The sequence below is a fragment of the Mesoplodon bidens genome (genome assembly GCF_964165515.1).
Source record: "Mesoplodon bidens genome assembly, chromosome: 15".
Taxonomy (NCBI): Eukaryota; Metazoa; Chordata; class Mammalia; order Artiodactyla; family Ziphiidae; genus Mesoplodon; species Mesoplodon bidens.
The window spans coordinates 75,725,388-75,740,748 of NC_138171.1; the positions used below are offsets into that span (position 1 = coordinate 75,725,388).

Here is a 15,361-nt window from a genome sequence, read left to right on the forward strand (position 1 = left end):
TAAAATTGAAATTCAGTAGCGATGGTGGGAGGTTTCAAAATCTTGGTTACAGACTGTAGGTCACGAAAACCCAGTGTCACATTAAGAGCATTGGGCTAAGAAGCCTGAGAAATCTAGGTTCATATTCTAACTCTGTGACCTCAGACAAGTCAAATCATATCTGTGAATCTATTTCCTTTAAATGAAGACACTGGACTAGATTCTTTTAAGACCTCTTTCAGCTTCTCAAATCCTTTTTTCTTGCCCAAGGCCTATATGACCTACTTAAAAAAAAAAAAAAATCATCTACCTCCAGAATACCCCCTCATCAGAATATCAGTTCCAGAAGAGGAGGGTATCTGACTCGTTTCCCTTACCTTTATCCCTTCCCTGGAATAGCACTTTGCAAAAAGCAATCTAAAATTCTGAATCTAAGACACCGTCAGTTGAAAGGCACTACTATTTTATTGACTAAGAAAGAAAACTGCTTCCAAGTGAAACGTAAAATGCCATCAATTAAAGGATACATTGCCATATTAGATATATTACAATGCGGGGAAAAATGCACCTTAGAATCGGTGAAAGTTTTTCATTTACTCCTGTTCTTGAATTCTCCTTTCCACCTTTTAAACATACTTAAAACAATGTCTAATTCTTATGGGTCTGTTCACCTCCCTCCGAAATATTTTCACTTTTTTTTTTTTTAATAGTAGAGGTCCCTCATGCCCAGTATAGTGACAGTGTGGATTTGTGTTGGCCTTGTCCTGTGGCCTGTGGGTGTCTCCTGATCCTGGCTAGTTTTTAGGCAAATTCCTGGGAGCCCCTGCAGGATGGACATCATGGGAATACAGATCTCACACCAGCATGTGCCTAGTTTTCCAACGGGCAATCCTATTTCCACCTACAGCCTTGGGTGGTTACCAGGGTTCTTGTAATTTCCTGGACTGGTGGGCCGGGTGATGGCATCTGTGTCTCCCTATATAGCCAGGCCAGGCTCCTGGGTCACCAGCTTGACTTAGCACCCACTTCCTGCTCCCTTCCCACCATGAGCCCAAGGAATGATTTCAGAGTCTTTTAAACTGCAGCCAGATTTGGCAAATGATTTACGGGAGCAGTAAGTCCTTCCAAGCTCTATCTTTTTTACATCACACCACTCCCGGCCACAAGTCATTATGCCCATAAAATTCAAGTGGACATTTTTGACTCTTTTTCAGAATTATCAAATGTACTTTCCTTCTCTTGTATTTTTTTTCTTTCCTCTGGGTGTCATAGAGGATCAAAATACCCTGTTATGAGTCATAGATCTTCCTGAGGTGTTTGAGGCTTTAATTTTTAAGGTTAGTATACTGGAATGGAAGTAATCATTCACTTAAGAATTAAGCATCAATCATGTAAAAACCATGCTAACAATGATTTACTGTGTAACACAAGAACAATATTTGATAACTTGTAATAACCTATAATGGAAAATAATCAGAAAAAAAATATATATATATAATGAATCACTTTGCTATACACCTGAAACTAACACAATATAAATCAGCTATATTCAATTTAAAAAGTCATGCTAGATGCAGGAGAAGTAACAAGATATGTTCCTTGACCTTGAGTAGATAAGAGTTTAGTGAGAGTTTTATTTGAAAAATAATTGCTTATTTAAATGTTCCCATTTTCGTTTAGCTTCCTTCCTCTCTAAAAGTGCTTATATTTTACCCAAGATTATGGAGGAGGCTTGACCCCTTGGTGGTAAGTTGGCTTCATGGATTTTCCTTTTGTCTTTCACACAGCTGAGCAAGAGGAAGAAGCTCACCCTGAATACAAATATGGAAATGAACTTTCTGCAGACGACTTGGGTCACAAGGAAGCTATTGCCAATAGTGTTAAGAAGGTCAGACTCTTGGTTCCCTTTGCTTTCATGACTTACAAGAGGTAGCAGCTGTTAGTTATAGCATTTCAGAAATGTGAGAGCCACAAGAGAATAAGTAGCCTGTAATTCCCCTTCTCAATTGGGTGATCACAATCAATACCGAACTCGAGGCATGCACAATACTAAGTTAGAAAGGACATTTAAGTGACTCATTAGTCGTGCACAGTGTTGACCCCTACCTCTTTGGCCCATGTCCTTCAGATGTTTTTATTTATTGCATTATTATAGGTGAGCTGGGAGAAAACAACAGCACCCCAGCAGCAAAGGTTAACCTATTAAAATCATCAGGAAAATGACCCCGATCACCCCAGCAAGCCCTCATTAGAAAACCAGTCCTACTCGTTGATATCTCATATCCCTCTTAATGTAGAATAAGCCTAAAAATGTTTCCATCCATCCAACCATTCAGCCAAAAAAATAGTAACTGTGTACCCACTATGTGCCAGGCACTTTCTAGACCATAACAACCCAGAAGGGTCAAAACACACTTGGCTTCTGCTCTCATGGAGCTGATAGGCTGATGGGAGTTTATTGGAAGGGGGTGGGAAACAGACAACAAACAAGTAAATTTATATGATTACAATTTGTGATAGGTGCTATTACAAAACTAAGGGTGAGTGCTCAGATGGAAGAAAAAGAGGTGGAGAAAATAAAACGAGGAAATGAGAACCCAAAGGATAAAGAGGAACAGGCCATGCACAAGAATAGAGGTGTTGCTTTGCCCAGAGAGGGACCACAGCAGTAGCAACAACAAAGGCAGGGTGAACAGAGTGGGTTGAGTGAGAGGTCGAGTGAAACAAGATGAGATTAGACAGGCAGGTGGGAACTGGAGGATGAAGAATGTGATGGGGGGCATGGTGAGAAACTCAAATGTTAATTTAAGTGAAATGTGAAGCCACTGAAAAAGTTTAAAGAAACGGAGCAGTGTAGCCCCACATAATTACCTTTGTGTGTGGGGTAGTGATGTGTGTGTGTGTGTGTGCGTGCACACGCACTGAGAACATTTGAGATCTGCTCTCTTAGCACCTTTTGAATATACAATACAGTCTTCCTAACTGTAGTCACCCTGCTGTATGTGAGAGCCCCGGAACTTATTCCTTTTATAACTGGAAGTTTGTACCCTTTGATCAACATCTCACTTCCCCCACCTGCTATCCCCTGGCAAAGTGGTTGATTTTTTTAATACTATTGAGTGATTGAGTAAGAAGATGCAAGAGTCATTGGCCGAGGAGTCATTGGTGACCTTGAAAAAAGGAGTCTCAGTGTGGAGGTTGGGACCCCTGTAGCAGACAGATGTGAGTGAGGAGACACTACACTTTGGGGCAGTTTTGCTATAAAGGGGAGCTGGTGGCTAAAGGGAACCCGAGGAGTCCAGGGAGTATTATTTTTAGGATGAATGAATCTGGCGTGATAAATGAATTCCTGGACGTGAGTGGGATCATGGTGATGTGAGGACGTGGTCTTTGATGGGAGCAGCGATACTTGATCATTAAGACAGAGGATGAAGATGCGGGTAGGTGTATGCCTTAGGTGCTAAGAAAATGGAAGCAAATTTGTCTGCCAAACAAAGCCAAGGGAATACTGCCATTACCCCTACCTTTTCCAATATAGAGAATTGCAGCTACTTTCAGACTAATAGATGCCTACTAAGACTCAGTGCTTACCTTTAGGCTGCCTTTATCAACAGAAGACATGAGTGTTGAATAGCCGAAGAGTGACCCTTTACATACCAGAGGAGTTGGCCACATCGATGATTTCCCAAGCCCCATCACTAAATCATGTACTAAATTACCATAAGGAAGCATCAAAATAGGCAAAGACTATCAACAAAGAAGGGAGATACGCATTAAGATGAGCTTTTATGGTGTGAAAGAGAGCTATGCCATGATATCTTTTCAGTTCTCACTTTATCTATGGCTTTATGTTACCAGTAATTTCCCATCTTAGCAAATAGAATAACAAGTGTACCTGAATTTATTTAAATATCTACATATGTATGGCTAGTAAATTTGGAATTTTGCCCTTTAGAGAGGTAAATTATTTTTATCTTTCTCTAATTTAGGCTTCAGATGACCTTGAACATGAAAACAACAAAAAGGTAACAAAATAATTTCATTGTACATTTTGTTTTCATTATAAGACACCGTACGTGGGCCTCTAATATTGAGCATTTTGTACGAAGTGTTGTTAGTCTATCTTCCCCCACCCACTGCCCCATGAAATATCAGACTGTTTATAGGTATTATAGGTATAATATTTACATGCTCAATGCATCTACATATGAGTCTTCCAAAGAAAGAATTCATCACAGTGATGAAATGATTATATCCTGATAAAATCACAAAACAGAGGGAAGGCAAATAAGGTGATTTTCCTAAAAATAAGTGTTTAGTGCAATTAGGCATTTTCATAGTTGGAATTTGAGATTTCATTCCTAGAATAAGAGTACATAATCATCAACACACTGAATTTTAAAATAAGAATGACCTATAGGTCAACCAATTCATATTATAATAAAATGGGAAGGGGATCTTGGTTCTGACTCTATTGACATTCTGAAAACTTGTCAGTTTCACATTGTACACATTCTAGGAGTTTTATCTAACATTATTCGACGTTGGTTTTATTGTAAGGAAAGTAAAGTTACATTTTTAGTTTCTTTTATCCTCTTCACGGTTCATGATATCAAAGTGGTCTTTTTTAGTCAATGTATGTGGTTTATTATAGTAGTGAGATGCAAAAATTTACCTTGTCATTTGATTCCCACACTTCAGAGCTTCAGAAAATACTATCTTGTTGTGTATGGGGTCTTATCTTATTTGGAGTAAAACCCTATCTTCTTACTGTCTAAATATTGTTTGGAATAATTCTGGTTAAGTCTGATCTCGGTCTTCTCCCAAGATATTTGTGAAATTCTCTCCTACTAGAATTTCGTGAGGTATTGGGGTCAACAAAGGACAGGTTGACCTGTGATCACTGATATTTATTAGCTAAGTAGCTGTGACCAAGTTATTTTAATCTTTAAGGACTCAGTCTTCTCATGTGGTCAGTGGGGCAGACTCTAATCCTTGCTACACATGATGACTGACAGTAGCGGGGTTGTCATGCAGGGACTCAGGCCAGTACCTAGCTTATGGTACCGTGTTACTTATTATCATTAAACACACAGGAAAGGAATTAGACATGCCTCTGCCCTTATCTGGGGAGTCAGGACATATGAAAAATTTATTTTAAAATAATCCCAAGTTACATTCTTTGATTATTTATCTCAGACTTTTACTGGTGCAATCAGTTTGATTGATCTAGAATGTTAAGTTATCAGATAAACAAATGACCTGACTATTTTTCTAACCAATGAATTGATTCATGTGAGTCAGCAGTTCATTCCTCAGTATCAATCTCAACTAAATGTTGATCGCTTTTGAAGGTGTTATTTTTGTTGTTGATTTTGTTGCTTTTGTTCTGATTTACTACGAAACAAACTACAATAAGTTGTTTCTCTTTGCCTCTATGCAAAACAATGCAGTTTTAATAGGTCCTGTATAGTGGGTTCTCACATTAGTTTAAGAATAAGCATTTTTTTAAATACCATAAACCATTTATGTATGTGGCTTGGTTTCCAAAGCAGTGTTAAACAAAGTGTGGTTCCCCAGACCACCCATATCATTAGCACTTGGGAACTAGTTAGAAATGCCAATTATTGGACCTCACCCCAGACTCACTTTATCAGAAACTCTGAGAGTGGGTCCCCGGAATCTGTGATTTAACAAGTCTAGATTTATACTAAAATTGAAGGACCACTGTTTTTGACGTTATGCCAGAACTTGTGAAATTATGAATGATAATACCTGCTATACATATTTCATAGCATTGCTCTGAACTTCAGTATAGTTTCCAGAATAAAGTCCTTTGAAAATCTAAAAAATGTCCCCCAAATGTAAGGTAAACTTCATATTTTACTATTATCTCCATTTGCATTATTTGGAGCTACAGTGGACATTAACTTTTAAAGTTATCCTTTAGTTAGGATAACTGAAGAAGAAAGAAGTCTTTATCTTTCAATCTGTGTGTGTGTGTGCAAATTATCGCTAGTGGGGCAGTCTGAAGCATAAATCTGAGAGTCCTGCTGAAGTCACTGATGTGCATATTCCCTTTGTTGTGCTCGTAGGGCCTGGTAACTATAGAAGATGAGCAGGCATGGATGGCATCTTATAAATATGTAGGTGCTACCACTAATATCCATCCATATTTGTCCACAATGATCAACTATGCACAGCCCGTAAAGTTTCAAGGTTTCCATGTGGCTGAAGGTAACACCAAAGGTTAAATGCTATTGCCTTTTTTGTCTGCTTTTCTTACATTTTGCTGTGAGCTGTGATCTGACTTGCTGTCATTTTCTTTTCTGGGCACATGGACTGTTCCATCTCACCTTATTTTCATTGCATAGACCAATAGTGACATGTCCTTGGCATGTGGGGGCCTTGTGTTGTCATTCCCTACCTCGTCCACAAGGTGGCTCTGACAGACTATGGATTTGGTAGCAATCCAAGAGTTTAGCCCCTTGCATTAGATATACTTTTATAAGACTGCTTTCTGTCGAAAGCTGGTCTTCAAAAACGTATCAAGTATTTTCAGACTTTTCATAATTATTTCTGGACTGGAGAAGCTATCATCCTCATTGGAAATACATATTTCAGGGGTGGCTGTGAATGGCACTTGGTATACACATAATTGGTTTAATGACTCCAAATTTAATTCATCACACTTTTCTTAAGTCAGCCATCTCCATCCACAGGATGTTAATGAAATTAGGAGCTACTGATACAGTAAGGAAACATCTGCCTCTAAGGCCTCATGATTCAGGGTGTAATTATATTTATCGCTTGTCTTTCTGGGAGGGTTTGATGGCAGGGTTTCTAAGTGCATCTTTGCTTTCCTTTACAGAACGCAATATTCATTATAACATGTCTTCTTTTAATGAGTCAGTTGGTCTAGGCTACTTGAAGACACATGCGATTGAATTTGTGAAGTATCCTTATGTATTAAGTGGAATAAGGTGGTTGGTGAACTTTGGGTTTGGCAAGAATCTCTAAAATAGAAAAATGGCTAATATATTATTGTGCTTGTAGAACTAATAAAATAATGTATGTGAAAGACCACAGCAGCTGGGAAAACCTGCCCAAATGTGGATTGTTTTTATAATCCACATGGTGAACTGTGGTTTTTCTCTTAAGCATCCTTTATACATGTGAAATTTGTTCTCTGTTGTCATATGTGTGGCATTGTTGATCTAGATCTTCATTGTTTTAGCTCTTTGTCACTGCCGGAATAGTCTTTTTGCCATTTTCCTTAATATGTTACACAGTTATAACAAACGGCAAATGAGTCGCATTTACCCCAAGGGAGGCCGAGTCGATTCCAGTAATTACATGCCTCAGATTTTCTGGAACGCTGGCTGCCAGATGGTTTCGCTGAACTATCAAACCCCAGGTAGGAACTGATGTCCAGTGACCTCAAATTCCACAAGAATGCTTTGACAGGACATTGCCAACAGTTGCCATCAGTTGGCTGTGGGCATTTTTTTCATGGAAGCAGACATATGGCAACACAATGTGTTGTTGTATTTATAGAATGGTGGGAAATTAAAAATGCAAACTAGAGCAATAAAACAATGGTAGAAGATAATAGATTTTGATTTCAATTGAATATCCTTTTGGAAATGCCATGACTAATCTGCTAAACATTGTCCCTTTTTCCAAAATATGTCTAATTTTTCTTTTTTTTTTTTGGATCAAACTTACCTTCTTGTCCAGAGACAGAATGAAGTGAGAAATATTTGAGCATTTTTGTACAGTAACTATGACTCATTTCTCCTTGGGAAATTACCCTTCCCACTGTTAACATTCAGCAGATCAGCAAAATAGTGGCACCTCACCATAAAAGTGCAGAATATTATAGAGTAGATTCTGCTAAAATGGTGTTTAAGGAGTTCTATACCCTTAGAGGTACTAATGTATAACTTGTTCCTCCAAAGTGTATTCTGAGGCAAGTTTCCAGTATATAATCCTTTTTTTTTTTTCCCTGCAAGGAGAGCAGTCAATTTTGGTGAATGCGTAAACAAAATTTGTAAAGTTTTTAAAGTTTGCTTAAGGGCCTAGGAGTGCAATTAAAAATAGAAAAATAATAGTCTCTAGTTACTCACCTAAAACAGGTGCGAAATATGCCACAAAACGTATTCACTTTCTGTGGTTAATGCCACAGCATGGTCCTTAATACTGGTTAAAAAAAAAAAAAAAAAAAAAAACACCTTTCTTGTTCTGTTCTTTGCTCTATGACGGTACCTCCCATGTTTCCCCATTTGGGGGGGCATTTTCTTTTTCAAGTCCATCCACCATATTTTGTGAATCTCAATCCACATTGTGCCCTACGATCTGTACTGATCGAAAGGTCCTATGACTTTCATCCCTTTGGCATGAATGTGACCTGACTGTGTTTCCCAACCCTTGGTGATGCTGCCTTAGTGATCAGGAGCTGGATTCAGATTTCTGCTCAGCATCCTTATCAGTGCTCACTCTGCTAAACTATGACCAGGTACCAGCACAACCCTGAAGTGTTTCTAACAGAGACAAAGATTCAAAGGCACTGCTGATTTTACTTACTTAAAAAGGGGTCAAGTTTCATTCTTTGTTGTCAGTGACTCCGTTATATGGATTAAATGATCCAAAGGCAGCTTATGATCTAGGTCAGCTTATGTTGTATTCTATAATGTTAGGTTTAATCACAGCACTTTGAGAAGAAAAAAAAAATTATCAGCTGCCCATTTCTTTTGCTGATGAAAAGAAAGAAGATTGTGTTTGCCTGCAAGAGAAAAACTATAAGCCATGCCCTGCCACTAGACCCCACTAGAAGAATTCTCCTGAAGTCACCTTAAGTCAATTTTTACATGATACCTACCTAGTTTATTTTTTATTTTCATCGAGTTTTATATTCACATGATCCTACTGGGTATGTCCAGAGTACCCTTCCTCTGGAGTGGTAAGGCACATCTCCTCTAACTATATATCACCTTGGACATCTGTACTCTCAACACTAATTCAACAGTCATATGACACATATATTGAATCCAAATTTTAAAGCATTGCCAACATGATCTCTATGAACACAGATTTTTTTTGTTTAGTTTAAACACAAGGTCATTTCAACATGGAAGAGAGAGTTGTATGCCTTAAACAGACCCAGAAGTACCTTGTGGTGTTAAAAAGAGACCTTTCAGCCAGGGGTCAGTATCTGATTTCCGTTGTTTGAAATCACCCCATCAAGATCTTCTTTGTCCAAGGAGACGAGATGCTAAATTATTTTTGTCTCTTAACAGATTTAGCGATGCAATTGAATCAGGGAAAATTTGAGTATAATGGATCGTGCGGGTAAGTAATGTGATTTAAACTGTAGTCACTGTGTTCCACACTCCATACTACAGCTGTAATGAAACCATGTCATTTTTAATTAGGAGCTGCTGAATTTAAGCTGGGTTTGAGGGATGGAATAGAAACAAATGAAATCCCCAGGTAAATTACATCTGCAGCATACATTCTTCACAGGACCCCTGTTTAAGCAGGTTAAAAAAAATTAACGACTAGTTAAGCAGTTTATTATACACACTCTAGAGTTTAGTGCTCTCACTTTAAATTCAGTAGCGGAGGTTTTTATAGCTAGGACAGATAATGAATCTGCTCATTTGGACATCAGTGGTAGACAAAGACATTAAATATGTGTATTTTACGTACGACCTAGAGAGGAATGAAGTTGATTTAATATATAATGAAGTCCTAGGTGTCAAGTGGAATTTATTTCAGCTAGGAAGAAGGCTTTGTCCTCTCTTGATGGACATGTTTTGCATGTCTTGTAAATAACGGTTACCAAAAAATGACACTATAAATGTTGTTCCAGTTACTTAAATAGAGCTCCCTAAAATCTGAAAACCAAGTAGTGAAATAGGAAATGTTTATTTCATTGAAACACTGAAAGGTTAAATGAAAATATGAAGTTAACATTCTATACATATGAAAAAAAACTGTGTGGCCATTTTTTTTCTCCATGCAAATGTCCCCAAGCAGCACTGCAGGTAAATAATCACAAAACACTGCCCAGAGACCTCTAGACTAATCCAGTAGAGTACCGTCTCATCCCACCATGCTACTGTCAGGATGTCCATGACCTCCCTGGTTGGATATTTAATTTCCATCACTAAAAACAGTCAAGATAAAATTTTCAGCAAGTATGGTTTCAAAATGCCCACTCCCACCTCCTCCTGCCCGCCAGTTCACCTACACCCACGGGTGACAACCCTGTTACCCAAATCAGGATATAGCAGCTTACAGGATATTTGCCTCTACTGTGTATTTAGAAAGAAATAAAAACTGTACACTTTAAACTAATACAGTGTTATATTTCAATTATATCTCAATAAAACAGGGGGGGAAAGAAAATTATGGGTCAGAAGAAAAGAGCTAAATACACATTTCAGAGTTTGTTTGTTTTTTTTAAGCTACTTTGTTATTTAGCGCAGAGCATTCAGAACCAGGAGATTGTGTAGGTAAATTGATGGGTGGACCCCCAGTGGAGGCTTAGGCAATGAGACCCCAGGGGCAGCTGTGGTGCAGGGGGTAAAAGCCTTCGGCTCCAGCCTGACCCGGGTTTGAGCCCTGGGTGTGCCACATGCTGTTGTTGCCCTCGGCAAGTGTGTTAGACCCTAAACCTCAATTTCCGGCTGATAAAATGAAGCCGGTAACACCTGCCACCCTGGGTTGGCTGTGACAGCTCAGTGGGTTTGAACTGAGTCTATTTGAAGTATTTCATGAACTGCAGATTTCTGTGAAAACGTGAGGTTGCAAAAAAGCGTAAGCCCGTATGACCAATTACAGGCAGGAACCACACAAGATTAAATGAGCCGTCTGCTCACAACAGGCTTGTAAGGAGCCCAAGAGACAGCCCTCATGGTTCACAGCTGGTTGTGCTCACTCCCTGAACCTTCCTGTGGCTCATGGATGCCAAAGGAGCTTCTCCTTTCACCTCAGCCATCTGATGGCTTGCCCTGCCCTGACACAGGGAGGGGAGTTGTTTCCACGTAAAAAGGGTCTCAGTGTTACTGAGCCAAACTTGGGTCTGCTCACGCACACGCAGTAACGTCAATCTACTGACACCACGTTGTGGTGAAGGAAAGTGCAGCGTTTATTGTAAGGCCCTATACAGGGAGAACGGGTGGCTAGTGCTCTAAAACCCCTGAACTCCCTGAAGGGTTTCAGCAAAGCATTTTTTTTTTTTTTTTTTTTTTTCTTTTTGCGGTATGCGGGCCTCTCACTGTTGTGGCCTCTCCCGCTGCGGAGCACAGGCTCCGGACGCGCAGGCCCAGCGGCCATGGCTCACGGGCCCAGCCGCTCCGCGGCACATGGGATCCTCCCAGACCGGGGCACGAACCCGTATCCCCTGCATCGGCAGGCGGACTCTCAACCACTGCGCCACCAGGGAGGCCCCAGCAAAGCATTTTTAAAGGCCAGATGATGGGTGGGGGGAGGGTGTCACAGGGCACACACGATTGGGCTTGTGCACAGTTCTCTGATTGGTTGACGGTGAAGAAACAAGGCAGTGTCACAGGGGTTCACATTATCAATCCTTAGGCTCCAGGAGGTCTGGGGCCACGTGCAAGTAATTAATTTCTTCCGTTTAGTGGTGGTTTTAGCACCTGAAAAACTCAGGAAATATGCATCAGACACTGTTATCTAGGCACTTCAGAGAGGAGCTAAGGCAGAGGATGTAGCGAAGCCTGTCCCAGGAAGGCCCCACAGGGTCCTGCTCTGTTACACCAACAGGAGGTCTGTGCCTTCACTACGTTTCTTTTCAGGAGTTTCCAATTTGCCATAGTTCACATGCTCAATGTCTCACCTTCCACACCATTGAGTATTTTAAAATATGTTCATGAGCAAGGATGGTGCTACCTTAGCCTGAATTCTGTGCTCATGTGTTTGAGGTGATGTGACCAAAAGGTCAAGTCCCATCAGGGGGACTAAAAACTATGACTGTTCCTTGGGGAAGCCTGACTACAAGAGACGTTAGCAGTGTTGTTCAGTCTCGTGTCCCCCTGACTATTCCCTTTTCCCCACACCCAGCCTGGAGGAAGAGGTTGTCGCCAACAGGGCAGAGAGAGGCAATCTTTCTCACGAGTGTGCTGTGCCCCTGAGGAGTCATAGCTGGTGGAGATGGGCCAGCCACTGAGCAAGGGCATCTGAGGCACCCAGTGGCTTTCACTGCACTACGCTTGTCATTCTCCTCCCCACCTGCAGGGACTTTTAAAAAATCCTTGTGGATTGAGTTACTGGTAGCGAGGTGGACGGACCTAGAGTCTTTCATACAGAGTGAAGTAAGTCATAAAGAGAAAAACAAGTACCGTGTGCTAACACCTATATATGGAATCTAAAAAAAAAAAAAATGGTCATGAAGAACCTAGGGGCAAGATGGGAAGAACGCAGATGTAGAGAAGGGACTTGAGGACACGGGGAGGGGGAAGGGTAAGCTGGGACGAAGTGAGAGAGGCATGGACATATATACACTACCAAACGTAAAATAGATAGCTAGTGGGAAGCAGCCGCATAGCACAGGGAGATCAGCTCGGTGGTTTGTGACCACCTAGAGGGGTGGGATCGGGAGGGTGGGAGGGAGATGCAAGAGGGAAGAGATATGAGGATATATGTATATGTATAGTTGATTCACTTTGTTAAACAGCAGAAACTAACACACCATTGTAAAGCAATTATACTCCAATAAAGATGTTAAAAAAATAAAAATAAATAAAAAATCCTTGTGGGCTGTGTCTGAGGGCTGTGTTTCTGTACAGAGACATTCTGTGCCTTTTAGGCCTGCAGTGGCACAAACCCCACCCCCATAAAGCCAGGGCTTCAGCTCCTGCTTCCCCATAGATGCCCACGGTCCCTGGACCTACACAGCCTCCAGGTCTGTGAGTGACAGTCTCTGCCTCCTTAGGCCCGAAATTGACACTCGTTCAAGACAAGCTGGCTAAGTGTACCCCCAAGCCAGGGATCCTGTCAGACTTCTGTAGCCAAATCCAGCCTCTGTATCCTGACACCAAATTAAATCTCGAGACGGAGTTTTGGGTGAAGTAGAAAAGAGTAGCTTTATTGCTTTGCCAGGCAAAGGGGGCCACATTGGGCTAATGCCCTCAAAATTGTGTGTCCTAACCCAGAGGGGGTAGTGAGGAGTTTTATAGAAATGGTTCAAAGAGGGTGTGATCAGCTCGTGGATATTCTTCTGATTGGTTGGTGGTGAGGTAATTGGGAGTCAGCATCATGAACCTCTTGGTTCCAACCGGTCTGGGGTCTGGTACTTGTGGGCAGCATACAGTTAACGTCTCCCACCTAGTGGGGGTTCAGTAACTGCAAACCAGCTCAAAGATATTGTTTTGTGTATCCCTTGCGAGAGGACCAGGACCTTGCCCCAAGGCTGCACTATTGTTTCTTGACTGTTCTTCCTTGGTCTCTGCATTTCCTCCCTTCCCTGATTAGCAACTGTTTGAACCTGCTCATTGGAACTCAGGGAAGGTGGTGGTGGCTGAATGAAGCCTATTTCCTACAAACAAAAAATGGGGGGACACAGACAGGCTTTTGTGTCCAGGAGCCCCAAAGGGTCCTGCTCGGTATCACTTCTACACAGTCTCTTTTATTTTTTAAGTATATAAATGAACTGCCAACTTTGGAGAATCAGACTTGGATTTCTTGCCACTTCCTCCTGACATCTTTTATTTTGGATCATGCTTTCACAGATTAGTTTTCTTCTAAGCAGGTCTGAGAGCAGCAGGGAATGTGGAAGAATGTTTTTGGTACTGAAACATCATCAATATGACATTTCTCTGTTTTTGGTGAGAAGGGGCTCCTGACCCTTCAGAAATAACTGAGAGGCACCACAGGGAGTCCTGAATCTCTACAGCCACTGCCCTAGGAGATTCTGGACTGGACATAGGACTACAGTCCTTTATGGACCCCAAGTCCCACCTTTTGCAGAAGGCAGATTCCTTCATTTCATACAACTGGAATCCAAATGCTGCCTCCATGTGAAAGCTAGAGCCATGATCCATGACCTCGCCTCACAGCTGATGTCTGATGCTTGGCCAGGCAAAGCTAGTAGGCTTCCCTTGGAGAAGTGTGTGTAGAATTGTATTCACTCATTTACTTCCCATCCTAAGTCTTGAGTTTTTGCTGTGTCATCATATTTTCCAAGGGTTAAGAGTTGCCACAAAAAAAAGGTCCAAATCAAAGCTCTATTAACATAGAAAACAATATCTTCTATGCAGAGACCTTGTATTGATATATTAATATTATGAGTTGCATTCTATTGGAGACAGGTGAATGTTCAATGTCATCTTTAATATTTGAACTATTCTATAAACTCTCTATATCCTTTATTTAAAAGTCAGTGTTGTCCTTGGGTTTTTTATTGATTATTTTATCCAAGTGGAATGTGAGCTTGTTTTTTAACACTTTTTTATTCAGACTTTGAAGATAGCAAAGAATGGCAACTTTGTCAAAACCAAAAAACATGACTTTAAACTTTCCTTTAAGGAAAAATATTATGCCTTGGGATTCCTTTTTTGGTTGTATTTTAAAAGATAGTAATAAATTTGACATCATCTAGAGTTGAAACTAGTGAAAGTTATACTCCTAAGGAATATGAAAGATTTGATCCCAAATTGTGATTCTTTTACTTCTAAAAGCAAACCTAGAGTTTTGGGGAAAGTGCTTTTATTTTCCTTTATATACTGATCGCATTGGTGTGGAATTTTCTTATCTATGGTTATAGTCATTCCTAACAAAAAATATTTCTTTTAGAGAGATGAAGTTCTTTAACAGAAGTTTCAGGAAAGTTATGGAATCTAGCCAAGGTGTGATTCTGTGACCATACCCAGTGGGGATAAAGGGCAGACAGTGCTGGAGATCAATTTTAAAACATTTTAGTCATACAAAAAAGAAAACTCATACCCTTTAGCTGTCACCTTCCAACATCCCCTGCCCCCATCCCAGCATTAAGCAACTACTAATCTACACACTGTCACTATATTTTCGCCTGTTCTGCACATTTCATGTAAATGGCTTCATATAATATGTGACCTTTTTATGACTGTCTTGTTTCACTTAGCAAAATGGTTTCAAGGTTCACCTATGTTGTAGTGTGTATCAGTACTTTATTTCTTTTTATTGCCGAATAATTTTCCATTATATGGATATACCTCATATTGTATATCCATTCATCTTTTGATGGACATTTGGATGGCTTCTATCTTTTGGTTATTACAAATAATGCCACTATGAACATTCATGTACAAGTTTCTGTATGGACAGATGTTTTCACTTCTCTTGGGGGTGTATACCTAAGAGTAGAATCGCTGGGTCA

At 40.4% G+C, this 15,361-nt stretch overlaps 1 protein-coding gene across 1 annotated transcript in view; it reads left to right on the plus strand.

Moving 5' to 3' along the window:
* The window catches only part of PLCB4 (phospholipase C beta 4), a 421,917-nt gene that overhangs the window by 348,555 nt on the left and 58,001 nt on the right, over positions 1-15,361 (plus strand). Inside the window, exons 20-24 of the mRNA XM_081256673.1 lie at positions 1,767-1,867; positions 6,075-6,216; positions 6,851-6,935; positions 7,272-7,396; positions 9,279-9,330. Coding sequence (XP_081112799.1) covers positions 1,767-1,867; positions 6,075-6,216; positions 6,851-6,935; positions 7,272-7,396; positions 9,279-9,330 — 505 coding nt within the window. The remainder of the gene's footprint in view (positions 1-1,766; positions 1,868-6,074; positions 6,217-6,850; positions 6,936-7,271; positions 7,397-9,278; positions 9,331-15,361) is intronic.